Genomic DNA, 14,409 nt, shown 5'->3' with positions numbered 1-14,409 from the left:
ATTTGCAGATTTATTTTTGTTTTGGACCATTAGACCAGGCCTCGACAAGAATCTCTGTATATTTAAATTCATGCTTTCCTTAGTTCTGTCCAGTCTGAGCTGCTGAGAAGCATGCTCACAAGCTCAGCAAATTCTTCTAAAGGACTTCTGACACTTTTACATAGACTGCTGCTGCTGCTGCTGCTCCTGATGGGTTTTTGTGGTTCTAAAACTTCATGGAAGAAAGAGGACAAACAGAAACTCTCTAACCCTCAGTGGTTTAAGTCATCATCAGTGGTAACTGTAACCCTCACCTCATGCTATCTGAATATCTATTTTTTTGTTTCTTCAAAACATTCTTCTTCCACGTCTTGGCTATCAGGAGATATTCTAACGGATGCTATTAACTGACTGTTTTCTACAAAAACCCCTTTTTGCTTTTCTTCAAAACACGGGTTAAGGGTTTTGAAGCATGTTGTGGAAGCTCTAGGGTCGTTGTCTTCACCGATGAAGCCGTAGACCTCACAGTGTTACAATAACACTGTTTGGTAGAACATGATTATGTCCATCCATCCATTTTCTTCCTTTTATTGTGTTGTGTCACAGTAACAGCAGACTCACAGGGTCACAGAGAGGTCCAGTGTTTTTTTTTTTTTTTTTTTTTTCAATTCCTCTTCTTGGATCGTGATGTGCTACCACGTTAAATTAGATTTATAATCACCCCAACCTGTTTTGGGCATACTCTGGGTCTCCTACTGCAATGCTTCAGCTCTCTCCTTTCTACAGCCAGGAGCAGCAGCTCTCCTCCAGATGTGTAAGCTCTTACACATACGTAAGGTCGAGCCCCGCCACCTATGTTGGTAATAATGTAATAAATTTGCAGAAAAACTGGTGCCAATCCCTGGAGAGATCACTGGTGCATCTCAGAGCCAACATAGAGACAGGCAACAGTTCACACTCTTGTACGATCCAACATTTATCTCTCTTTCCTGAACAAGTTCGCTCTTAAATTTAACTACAATCAATCAATCAATCAATCAATCAAAACTGATCATTATGGATTTCGAAATCTTATTTGTTTTTCATATGTACCTATTTTCAGTGATTAATAGCAGGAAATTAACTAGGCATATCATTCTTTTCTTTCTCTTTTTGCAATAATTTCAAGTAACCTATATTTGACAACAGCATAATAAAACTGGAAATTCTGCTTTTAGTGTGCCACCCCAATATTTTCAGTAACTCCCAACAGTACAAGATCCTCAGATATTTAACCTTGCTGAGCTCTGAACCCCGACCCTATCTTTCCATGGCCAATTGTTGCATTGGAGATCAACGGACAACAATTAAATTAAACAACAATTAAAAATGTTTAATTCATTCAGTTTACAACAGGTGAACATAAAACAGCAACACAATAAAGTTCAGGACACATCTCAAAGATTGGAAAAAGGAAACAGGAAACATGATGGGTTACTAAGCTTATATTAGTAAGGAAAATGTAAATATATTTTATAATGCAATTTATTACACTATAAATTGCAATAGACTGAAAACCTTCTGCACCAGCTTCTTGATAGATGCTGATTCCTAAACTTTATCCTGAACTTCCTGTTTTTCCTGGTTTCTTTTCAGGTATGGGTCCAGTGCATATGAATGAGGTGGAGTGTTCAGGATTTGAGAAGTCCATAACTGAGTGTTCGTTCAATAAGGAGGCCCTGGGTTGTAGCCATGAGGAGGATGCAGCCGTCAGATGTAACGTCCCAAAAATGGGCTTCCAGGAAAGGGTTGGTTTCCATTTCACTACAGTCAAATGCTGGTTAACACAGCTGCTCTAGGAAATGAGATCACAATGCAACACCTACCAGTTCGTCCAGTAGACAAGAACTGGAGTTCCTTCTACCGTATAACATAATAACATGAAAACTTTAAGTGTTCTTTAGTTTGTGCTAACACGTGTTGCGATGCAATGCTTGACACACTACAATTTTTACAATATGAAAACGTCATTTCTGAACGTACATAGATGTTTACCTGATACAACACAGAGCTGATTAATCCCATTGTACAGACATTACTTCAAATTCAGCCAGGCAGTGTTTACAGGATGAACAGGAGTGAACACAGATTAGTGCTTCTAGACAATGCTGGGTGTCTTATGGTGCTGTGACATCCTCAATCAAAACATGTTAAAAAAAATCATATTGTAAAAATGACAAATAGAAAAACGTTTACTCCTTGACATTTACTTTTTTGGTCTACAGCTCCATGAAGGGCCATTTATTCTGGAATCTTACAGAAACGTCCCTTATGGTCCAGAGAACTGAATATTGAGTAACCAGATGTTTTGTGGTTGAGGGTTCAAAATGCAAATCCAGAAACCAGTGACTAATGTCAGGCTGACTGGATCCTTGTTTTATATGCAGTTTTGGGTTTTATAGGGAGAAACCTGTGTATCATTTTTCATAATGGGTAAGGTTGAATATATGGAAGTCCAGACAGTGGAAGTTTTTTTTACCCTTCAGCTGTAAAAGGCTGATGGGATATCGTCATCACGCTGCCGGGTAGGCAGGCGGTGTGGATCCCACACAGTGTGTGAATGTGATTAGTCGAGAATGAGGTCAATCTTGGACAAATTTGAATCTCAGTGACTTTGACCTCATGGCCATACTAAGTTTTCTTAAAATCTTGTGAATGTGAGGATTTAAGAATGAATTCACTTAGAATTTTCAATGTGATACCACTACTATGAAGCTGAGGGGTGGCACTGGCAGTTGCCAATATTTTTTTTAAATTGTTCATCAAAATATTGGCAAAGAAAGTAAGCAACTTTAACTTGAATCAATTGACATTCATCAAAAACTATTTGCTTTTCCCCAAAACATTAGGGTTAGGGTTTGGGTTAAAACTTGCAACTAAGATGAAGTCATGACTTACACCTCTGAGAGGAATATTACTTGGATAATTACTACAAAAGTATGTATGAAGTGTACAAGGTGCAGTAGAGGTGTACCAGTGAAATCTTGATTAAATCTGTATTCATTTTGCATTTAATTAGAACAAGCACTATAAATGTGTCCCATCCAAGAGCAATGATGATCATGTAACAATCCTGTGTTGTTTTTTTCCACACCCACAGCTGCGTCTGAGTGGAGGTCGTAACCCGTATGAAGGCCGTGTGGAGGTGCTGGTGGAGAGAAATGGCTCTCTGGTGTGGGGGACGGTGTGCAGCGAGGGCTGGAGAACCATGGAGGCCATGGTTGTCTGTAGACAGCTGGGTCTGGGCTTTGCCAGCAATGCTTTCCAGGTATGAGTCACAGCAGCCAGGGGGTGGGAATCAGCTTGCCTGGGCATGTGAAAATCTTTAGATGTCTAAAATGTAAACCAACAAATTTTGCGTTCTTATAGCCAGACTGTACGAATCTGAGCACAAGCTCTCCACAGTTCTCCGTGTACTCTTCATCTTTAGTTTATAGTTTCTAGAAAATGACCCAATAGACATTTTCCACAAAAAGCTAGTTAAAAGAGACAAAGCTATGTGAGTTTAGTTTGTTGGGCTGCTTTCCTCAGAAGTGGATGATTTCTTTGAAAGTGCTGCTTCATTTAAAGTCATGAATAGGAGCTGCATTTGTAATTCATTATTGAAAGTCCACTGTTATTCTCTTTAGAACTCTTCCTTTTAAAAACATGTTCAGTTGACCTGCTGTGCAGCGACTCAAAGCCTCTCGGTTATTCTAGCATTTAATTGGATAGCATAAATCAGACCGTACAAATTTAACACAGTCTCTGCATTTCTGTTAATTAACACCACCAATAAATTCACAAACGCGTTTTACTTTCTTTTGAGTAAATGATAGAAAATTGCTGTATGTATAGGGCCTGTAAAATAAAGTGTTACCCACATGCATATATACCCACATCCAATGAACAAAGCTAACTCAGCAATAATGTATCAACAGAGCACTGAAAGCAGCTTCCAGCAAATACCTTGTGCTGCCAGTGGAAAATGGGATACAAAATGTACTACTATGACACAAAGAAGAAACTTTCTACTTGTTTTAGGAGTCTTTCTTTTTCCTTTTCTTTTTTTAAGAAGTTTGCTCTCTAGACAGCAGCAGAGGGAACTAGAATATCTACAGCCAAATCATGAGTGTTTGGGCTTCCACACTCCCACAGCGCAGAAAAACAAAAAATTCTGCTTTTATTTAAGATGGACTGAAAGGTCCAGTACAGAAAAGGAACTGACAGTTGTTAAATCACTGTTTGCATCAGTTGGCTGTCAGTGAGCTTTCTTTGGTTTATATTATGATCAGAATTAGCTGTTGAGTCTGGAAAGGCTCATCACCTTCAAGCTAACTGATTTGCTTTTGTAGCGGACAAAGTGTGACGTTTACATTACAGAAAGCTGCTTATTAAACATTAAAACTCAGCTGTTAGGGTTATGTGACATAAATTCCTGAGACCTTTAAGTCATGTAGTGTGCAGTAATCAAATGACATTTCATCTACATATATAATATTAAAGAGACTGTAGGTTCATAGTTTTGTACATTCACAGTGAATAGTTTCATTCTAAATACACATGTGACAAATCAGCTAGCTGATAGCTTCCACACAAATGTTAACGCTAACTGTTTACCGACTTCTACTAGCATGTATCTATCCTTCTGGAGTATGAGTTGGGAAGAGTACTATATGGAAGCCTGCAGCGGACAATACAAAATAAGTTTATAAAATAAAAATTCGGGCTATGGGTAGGTTTGAAGTTTGTGCAATTCATTTTAAATTGTAATTGTATTTTTATTTTAATGGTTCAACAATCCAAATGACTGTAATTACAAGTAATTTTCACTCCAAGCCGAAGACTGGAACAACACTAATGAAAAAATATTGGATTGGAAGCAAACAAGTATAAATTTGTTTGCTTCCAATACAAACTTCAAGCTTCATTATCATTTCAACTGTTGTAACAAAATCTTTTTCCAAATATGGGATAAATATTTCTTGTTTTTTTTCTGGTCAACTTCAGGCTGCACATTGTCTGCTAATTTGAAAATGGAAAATCTTTTTAACAATTTGAGGCTATATGAATAACGAAATTTGCATTTTTTTATTTTTTTTTTTAAATTTTAGGTGTTTATGCATTTTAAATTTGTAATTTTTTAATAAATTTGACTGTGTAAAATATTTGACTTCCATACATGCCACTGTCCTGTGGCTCTGTGTAGATACACAGCCTTCCATTTTTTTAATAAACACAGACACCTGTAAGATGTTAGGAGGCCTGAGTGTGAACTGGGGGGCGGCCCAAAACACTGTAATAGTAGGAGCAGATAAGGAGGCTGAGGGGCTTTGTGCTAACAGCTTTATGAAAGTGTTTGCACAGCCATGAAATGAAGAGCGTATGATTATAAGGTGTTTACCTTCCGGCAGGAGTGTTTACCTTCAGCTGGACAGGAATCCATTTACTGTAAGGACTCTGTGCAGCATGTTTCATCTCTGTCAATCCATTTACAGTGTAAACTTACATGCTGTTCGCAACATTTTTTTTGCTCATCATCTGTCACACCTCAAACATTTAGTAAACAATTAAGAAATAGCATTAGGTATAAAATAAACTACTAACTACACCTACACGGGTATTTTTGAAAACTCAGCTGTTTCTATGCACAACACGTAAGACAGAGCTTTTTAACTTTTTTGCGTTTATGTGTGGACGAGGATTACAGAGTTCGCGCTTTTGTGCCTCTTTTCACGACACCAAAAAATAGAGACAAAATACTTGCAGGTAATAATTTAGAAAGGCAGAGGCGTCACGGTGTGATTATTTTACGTGTATTTTTTTTTTCCTGTGAATAATCATCACAAACTTTTTCAAAATGTCGTGCAGAAAACAAAATTGTATTTTTGACTGCAACAAATTACGGCAATCAGGCCATCATAAAGAGCTAACATGTCCAAAATGTCCAAAAGTGTTTGTGAACCAAAATGTGGGATACTGTTTGGCTGTGATTTGACATTGAGATTAACAGAGACTGACACAAGGGACTGAGGGGAAGTCAACACTATATAGACACAGAAGGGCAGTCAGGGGAAGTGGACACAGCTGGCGAAAACAAGACAGCAGTGGACAGTCAATTCAATGAGACTGCACAGAAGCCGAAAAACCTGTCCAAGTGTCCAAGCGCCTTTTTTTTTTTTTCATACCACCGGAACACTTAGAGATACATAAGAGCACATAGAGATACAGAGCTTTAAGACAACTTTAAGTTGCGCTTTTTGACACCAAAAAAACAAAACTTGCAGGTAATAAAACATTACAATATGAAAAATCATCACAAACTAAACGAAGAAAAAAAAACATTTATTTTGACTGCAGAAAAGGCCAAGTAAAGAGACTAAATGGACTGAGACACACTAAAACACAAGTAAGTGGACCAAAAACAAACAGCAGGAACTTGAAAAGGGGATAAAACTAACACTAAAAATAAGAAACGGAACTTGAAAAATAATAACTAAATGAGAAACGTAAAGACATTATTAAACATTTTCTGATGTGTATCAGTCTCCTAGGATTAGTTCATTCATAACAAGAACCTGAAAGTCCACAAACACAAGCGACTAAACCTGCAGTTTTTTTCTGTGATAATTGAAGTGTAACCCCTCCCAGGGTAGGGTTAGGGTTTTCTTTTTCAGAATGACTTAGATTAACTAAATTTGATTACTTAAAAGTACATTTTTGTTTTCGAAAACTGTTGGGCAGATGTCACATTTTCTCATTGTTCTGAGTATTGGTCAATTTAGTGAGTGCTGTCAAATAAATCATTGCTGCCAAAGAGAAACTACTAGTTGTAGTCGATCATGATCACTAACAAGAGGCCTGTATATATACTTTTTTATATACTGTAGACAGATATACATATACTCTATATATATTATATTTATATATATACCAAAATCAACTCAAATGTGTGCACTGTTTCTTCTTTTTCAAAGTCAACACAGATGTACACTATAAATCATTCCAACCTGGGAAGGGGAAAAATCATTAAAAGAAATCATTAAAAGCCCCAAATTACCATGATAATCATGCCCATGAAAACCAGCTCCAGGTCACATTTAAGATCTTTAGCCTGCACTTACCCACTCGAACTCTGGTCCTCCCATCAGATGCTTTTACTGGTCCCACGCTCCCACTTAAAATCTAAAGGATACAGGGATACTTTCTCCGTCATTGCTCCGAGACTCTGGAACAGTCTTCACTCTTTTATAAAGTCCTTCTTCTCTTTGGAAATCTTCAAATCGAACTTTCAGATCACTTTGAAACCTGGTCTGTTCTGTCTTAGTTATCTTGTTTTTTTTTTTTTTATATGTATGTATGTGTACATGTATGCTTGTATAGGCATTTGTATATAAGTGTATGCACGTGTATATAGATTTCTTTCATCCTTATTTATTTTAATTCGTTCTTTTATTTTAACTACATTGTACCTCTGTTTAACACTTTGATGACACTTGATGTCTTTTAAACATTCTATACAAAAAAGCTGACTTGACTTGACTTGAAAGCTGACGAGGAATTAAATACATTCCTGCTGCAGGAGATTCAGCAGCATTAACATGTCAGAGGGACAGCCCACCAAGTTAGGAGGGTTTTTATGACATATAATGTACTATATACATACATACTATATATTGCACTGCATCACTCCATATATGGAGAGGTTGTGGTTGCTATCCTGTGATCTGTAAACTGTGCTTTTTCCACAGGAGACCTGGTACTGGTCAGGTGAGGTGAGCGCTGATGCTGTGGTGATGAGTGGCGTTCGCTGCTCTGGAACTGAGATGTCTCTGTCTCACTGCCTGCACCATGGAGCCCACCTCAGCTGCCCCAAAGGAGGCGGCCGCTACGCAGCCGGGGTCTCCTGCTCTGAGAGTAAGACAGTGTAAAGTTTGCCTCAACAAAGCCTGATCATAAATGAATAAATAAACTGACATTTCCACTTTTAAACCTACTTTGACTGGAGCCTTGAAAATCTTTTACTCCCTCAATCTGCACATTTAGTTTTAATTTAACAAATGTAAATAACCTCGTCCTAGAGCTGCTAGAACAATTTCTGTATGTCCCTAAAAATGTTTCAGCAGCATGTATTTTTCACTTTTATCTATAGCGGCGCCAGACCTGGTGCTGAACCCGCAGGTGGTGGAGCAGACCACCTACATGGAGGATCGGCCCATGTTCATGCTGCAGTGTGCATATGAGGAAAACTGTCTGTCCTCCACATCCAGCGAGGTTCCTGCCAACACCTACCGCCGCCTGCTGCGCTTCTCCTCACAGATACACAACAATGGCCAGTCCGACTTCAGACCCAAAGCTGACAAGCACTCATGGGTGTGGCACGACTGTCACAGGTCAGTGAAAGTACAAGCACTGTTTTGGAGGTTTGATACTAGATTTTATCAAGTGATCGCATTCTTGATCACTAACCCCGGGCAATCAGAATATGTTCAAATTGTTCTTCCAAGTCTTAAAAGAAAAATTCATTTCAACATCTGTTTTCCCAAAAGGTGCATTTTTGCTTTTTCCAAGATACAGGGTTAACGTCAGGAATTACTGTGATGACTAAGACCTCAGAGTGTTCATGCTGATGGCTGTCAGACCTTCTACGTTAAAAGAGCTGGATTTATACACCTACTAAATCCCCTTTAGAAACATAAATTAGACCTTCATTAAAAACTACAAGCAAAAAGTCAGTGGACTGTTGGCAGCCTCATATAGCTGCCAGCTTTCAGTATATCAGGACCGTCAGAATCACTGAAAAGAAATGACTCTTCCTAAGAGACATGCTGTTTTTACAGGTGCTATTTAGTTGAGATGCTTTTGTAAAAATGTATTTTTTTTAAATTTAAAGAACACCGGTGCCCTTGAGACTAGAGCTAAAAAGACAACAAGTGTCTTCTTTTAAAGGCTAAAGTATGTTCCTGTCTTTGTGTGTAGGCATTATCACAGCATGGAGGTGTTCACCATCTACGACCTATTCAGCCTCAATGGAACCAAAGTGGCTGAAGGACACAAAGCAAGTTTCTGTCTGGAGGACTCAGAGTGTGATGAAGGTAAGATCTGCAAAAGGACTTCAGTTATGGGAGGAAATAAAATCTTTCACTTTTGAAACATGTGGCAGAAAACTAATTCTTATATGTTCAGTAATGGACTTTTAAAGCTGCTTTAAACAATATGTTTACTGAAAAGGGTCGCTTAACACTGTCTAAGGTGAAAAGGTTGACTTTCAATTTCAGAATTATTAAGCAGCTCCACAGTTCCCCAAGATGTAAGGAGCTTTCTAGGGTCTTTCAGTTTTTTGTTTTGTTTTTATGGCTTATAACTATACACTCACTACTCTGGTCAGCTACAGGATTCAGCATGAATTTTAAAATTGAACCCATATATTGGAGGTTGCCTGATTTAGTTCAATTCAATTAAATAAAATCGAGTACACTTTTATTTATATTGTGCCAATTCAGGTTAACCGTCATCTCAAGACACTTATAGCCCCTTGCAAGCACGTGGTGACAATGGGGAGGAAAAACTCCCTTTTAACAGGAAGAAACCTCTGGGAATATGAAAGAGAAGAGAGCAGAGCGAAACAGGACAAAAGGCAAGGAGAGAAAGGCAGAATTTAATAATAGATAATGATTAAAGAGTGGTGCATAGTGATAGTGTGTAAAGACAGAGGGAAACTAGATGAATTTCAGTTTGTCAATGCCCGATAAGCAATGACAAATATTATTATATTTTGTTATTGCAGGTATTGAAAAGAGGTATGAATGTGCCAACTTTGGAGACCAGGGTATTACTGTGGGTTGCTGGGATACCTACAGGCATGACATCGACTGCCAGTGGGTCGACATTACCGATCTGAAACCCGGGGATTACATTTTCCAGGTGATGTTTCTCGCCTTTAGCTTTTTTGCTAGAGAACCAACAGTTCAGCAAGAGTCAGCAGTTTATACAATGGCTTCAAACTACAGCTATAGCGTCTCATTTGTGCCCTCCCTCTTGCAGATTATAATTAATCCAAACTATGAAGTGCCAGAGTCGGACTACACCAATAACTTCACGAAATGCAGATGTCGATATGATGGTCATCGTGTGTGGATGTACAGCTGCCATAATGGTAAGACGATACGGCTGTCTCTACTCTTTGTCATTTGTTGTGATTAAGAAGTAAGTGTTTACTACACTTACTTCTTAACCAAGTAACTAAATTTGTTAAACAGTTTCAGATTTTATGCTAAAATCTTTCATTAATGAGTTGCCCTGCTCTTTCACATGAATGCTATTGAGTACCCTGTGAGCTTCTTTTTATTTATTTTTTCAATTTCCTATGCTTGACAATTAGAGTGAGTGATTCTACAAGTGTAAAACAAGGACAAAATGTGTAGGTGGTAACTGTCTGTCTCTGCTGCTGAACTTCTAGGTGGCTCATTAAGCAGTGAAACAGAACAGACATTCCCGGGCCTCCACAGCAACCAGGTGACCCACAGGTAAAGACAGAGCAGAGGAGTGGAGTTAACTGGCCTGTGCTTTCAACAGAAAGACCGGCTGAAGCCCACCAACCACTACACATCTCATCTATGTGGATTCCTCTGACCAGCCGTGCCCTGGTCAAAGCATCTGTTTTTATGCTCGCCTCAACCATGAGGCAGTCGCTTTCTTTGACCCTCTCCTCTCCCGTTTCCCTCCGGCAGACAGAATATTTGATTCCCCCTTCTGTCCGTGCTGCGGCAGCTACGGATTTAACAACACTTCCAACCTCTCTGGTTAAGAGCAAGAGAACGGTGAAACTCTCTGTATGCCCTGTGACAGAGAGAACTTGTTTTTACAGACCTGCAGGTTAGTGGCAGGTGTATTACACAAGGTGCAGTATCGAGGAATGTCATTACGAGTCTGCCTACTTTGAAATGCAGCTTTTTAAAAGAACCCTGCTGCACTTCTTTTGTGTTTATGTCTGTGTGGTTTTTTTTCACAAACTCTCCCTGAAGAGTTTGGTTTGTCTGTGCCAGGTCGCCTGAAGATTGAGAGGAATCATCAATAGCAAACGCAGCAGCCTGTGTGGAAATGCAGGCTATTTTTCATTCCACTTTTTTTAGCAGTTTCAGAAATGTTTTTTACACACTGAAGCCCAGATAAATTAAGCTTCCTATTGCATATGTTATTTAAGCTTCACATCTTCACTGAGGATTTTTTTTTTTTCAAATTAAGCTGTGGCAGAAGCAATTTCTGCAAAGCAAAACAGCCCGTTCATCACCAATTACAAGTGCTAATTGCCTGGTTCGGCTGGAAGACTAATCTACCATGGCTGAAACGTGACATATTAAAGTGTCTTAAAGTGCCCAAAGCCATTTTAGCTCTGCACACTGCACTGCCAAGATTGTGGTCACATTTCATAGAAGAGTAGCACTAAAAGTCTCTGAAGAAGCTGATCATATAAAAGTATGTTGAAAGAAATATAGAAAGGAATATTATCTTTCCTATTTACAGCAAGCAATAATTACTTCTAATAGGGGCTTGAGATTTAGTATGCCTGCCAACATTACCTTAAGATCCTCTGATCAGCTTGTTTATGCTGCCCTCTGGTGGTTTACAATTTTCCAGGTTGCTGAAGTGTTGCAAACATGTGCTGCAGTCAGTACACATCTACATTACTATGAGGTGCAGTTTTTACAACAAGATGCTTAACAGACATAAGTTAAAACATAAGAACCCACAAACTGTCAAAAAAAATTTCTAAAGTGAAACAAACACAGTTAAAAAAAACTCTTTAAAATCAAATCCTTTTAATTATTTTTCATTGTGAACCTTCAGTATTACTATTATTATGTGTCCGCTTTAGCAGAGTTGTTCTTTCTTAGGTCTCAGTCACGCAGGTCTAGAGACCCCCTGGCAACCTTCAGGGGTAAGGAAAAATGTGTATTCTTCAACCAGTAGGCAATTGGTTGCTGGAGGTTGCTAGCTGTCACTGGATGAAAGTGGCTGCAAAGAGGATGCAACATAAACCTACTTTTGATTTGGCTGAGATGCTGATTTATCTGCAAACACTGGTGATCTAACCACTGAGCATTAGTGAAACTTCAAAAAGTCCATTTTACACCACAGGGAGGCTTTTGGTCAGCAAAAAAGGTCCACCTTACAACTGAAACCAACATGTTTCAACTTCTACTTTTACTTTAAAGGTAAACGGTCTCCATTTCTGATTGGTGCCACGGTCTTCACAGCTTTACTACAACTTCGTTGAAGTTGATTTCCATGCTAACTAGTGCTGACTGTCACAACCTGCTAGTGAGCAAGGCAATAGCAAGGAGCTTTTTCGGTGTAGCCCTGGATATCGCTTTGCAACCAATTTCATGCTAGTGACTTCCAGAAACCATACACCAACTGGCTGTGGAATACACACTTTTTGCTAGCATCTAGTGGTTGGCAGGGGTCCCTGATTGGTCTGAATAAATTGGTCTTTAGCAGTCAATTTCACAGCAACTACCAGCAAATACTTGCAACCATTTGGGGAGTAAATACAAACAGGTGTCTACACCTGTGGGACTGGGGTCTTATGTAACCAGTGAAATTTTTAACTGCATCACGTTCTAGCTGCATCAGCTAAATAAAAAATGTACCATTTTCAAGCTATTATGATGATGCATTGACTGAGCAGTGAAGAGCTGCTTGTCAAAAATTCAGGAAGCTTGTAATTGGTTTAGCTAATAAGCTATACTAAACCATGCTTTTAATATATAGGCCTTTGTTGATGCTTCACATGACAGTTTGCAAATATTTAAGAGACAGGGATTATGTGGTATAAATGTGTCTTGTTTGAATTTACAATCCTGTTAGCAACAGAGATGTGCTAAATTTTGGTTTAAAAGTACAAGTTTCTTTCTAAGTTACACCTATAAGTTTTTTATTTTTTTAGAAAAACATGATATAGTAGAAACACAAATTCATGGCATTGGTCCTGTTATGTTATAAGTGTTCTGTTGTAAGCTAGTGTAAATGGATTGCTTCCTGTCATTAGCTTGTAATCTGCAGGTACCATACATTCGCATGTTTTCCCTTCAATTCATAAACTATCAGCTGCAAATTCAAATATCACAATAAAAAGTGCTTTAAGTGCTTTAAGACATTTGATTTTATATTTAACTCCAGTGTGGCTTTTAGGCTTCCAGTCAGTGGGACTCTTTTAACATGAGGATCACAGGACTGCTGTCAAATTTCATCTTGCTGCTTTATATGCTGTCTTCATAAGGCAAAAGAAGACCTGATCTCCATCCTGTGGCACCACAGATTCTCTAACAACAAAAAGAGAATGCATTCCTCCCTGTTTGTCAGTTCCAGATATGTTGTTTTTCTCTTTTATTCTTTTGTACAACAATATGTGAATCCAGTGTTATTTTAATGGTGCTATCAAACTGGTCCTCTGTTTTCTGAGGACACTTTACATGTTGAACAGCCACATGTATATATGTATACTAACAGTATACTTGAACTGAGCATACACAACCATTTGCTATTGTGTTTTCTTATTAATGACCTTGTTACCCCCCTGCTGATGCAGTCATCTTGGTTTTTAAACTGCTAATAGCTGTTGTTTTTAGACCAATGTTTGATTGTGGAATACTCTTCCTGTCACGGTGGGATGTCGAGTTTTTAGTGCTGTCTTGCTGCTCAGTTCCAAAGCCATGTATCAGGAAAGTTTGTGACTTTGAAACACAGACTGGTCTGTCTGCTAAAATTGGCTGTCTTTGGCAGCATTCACGCTGCATAAGACGGACTTTTTTCCTGTTCTGTGTCATTTCATCTCAGACATGATTCACATTTCAGCTTTGATTTTTAGTACATTTGCAATAACTTTATATTTTTTCCTTTATTGTTATGAGTTGTTGGGTGTAGAGTCAGTTAAATTTACAACACAATAAACTGTAAAAGTGTGTGGATAATTTGTGGACAGACTGTACATTTTGGCTTAAATATTTCCATTTCCATATATAAGACATTAGTTAGCCTAGCTTGGTTTATGGCTATAAGCTACACTTGCAAGACTAACTCCTGATTTTGTAGGAAGAGATTGCAGACAAAAAAACAAAAGCACAGACAGAAAGACAACGATTTACTGCATTATAGTCGTAGACAGCATAAAAGATCGGTGTAGCCTCTGGGTATGAAAAATGAAACTGAATTCTATCTGAAGGCTCCCAGATGGCAATAGCTGTGGTAGCAAAACCACTTAGAGTAATCTTAGACGTATATGGGAAAACGTCTTGATGCATTCTCAATCATCCAGGTAAGTTTGGGGAAACCTGCTGTCAGCTGAGACTGAAGAAGTCACTTGGATGAGTGATGAAGCGTTTCTCCCACTGAAAACAGAATCAACCTTTG

General features: G+C 38.5%; 1 protein-coding gene across 1 annotated transcript in view; it reads left to right on the top strand.

The window, feature by feature from the left end:
• The window catches only part of loxl2b (lysyl oxidase-like 2b), a 47,723-nt gene extending 33,753 nt beyond the window's left edge, over window positions 1-13,970 (top strand). The window contains exons 7-14 of the mRNA XM_031740863.2: window positions 1,615-1,766; window positions 3,119-3,286; window positions 7,749-7,914; window positions 8,150-8,390; window positions 8,977-9,092; window positions 9,785-9,921; window positions 10,042-10,153; window positions 10,457-13,970. Coding sequence (XP_031596723.1) covers window positions 1,615-1,766; window positions 3,119-3,286; window positions 7,749-7,914; window positions 8,150-8,390; window positions 8,977-9,092; window positions 9,785-9,921; window positions 10,042-10,153; window positions 10,457-10,527 — 1,163 coding nt within the window. The 3' untranslated portion in view covers window positions 10,528-13,970. The remainder of the gene's footprint in view (window positions 1-1,614; window positions 1,767-3,118; window positions 3,287-7,748; window positions 7,915-8,149; window positions 8,391-8,976; window positions 9,093-9,784; window positions 9,922-10,041; window positions 10,154-10,456) is intronic.
• The last annotated feature ends 439 nt before the right edge of the window (window positions 13,971-14,409 follow it).

This window comes from Oreochromis aureus, linkage group 12 (assembly GCF_013358895.1).
Source record: "Oreochromis aureus strain Israel breed Guangdong linkage group 12, ZZ_aureus, whole genome shotgun sequence".
Lineage (NCBI taxonomy): Eukaryota > Metazoa > Chordata > Actinopteri > Cichliformes > Cichlidae > Oreochromis > Oreochromis aureus.
This window is presented reverse-complemented; position numbering and strand designations above follow the sequence as displayed.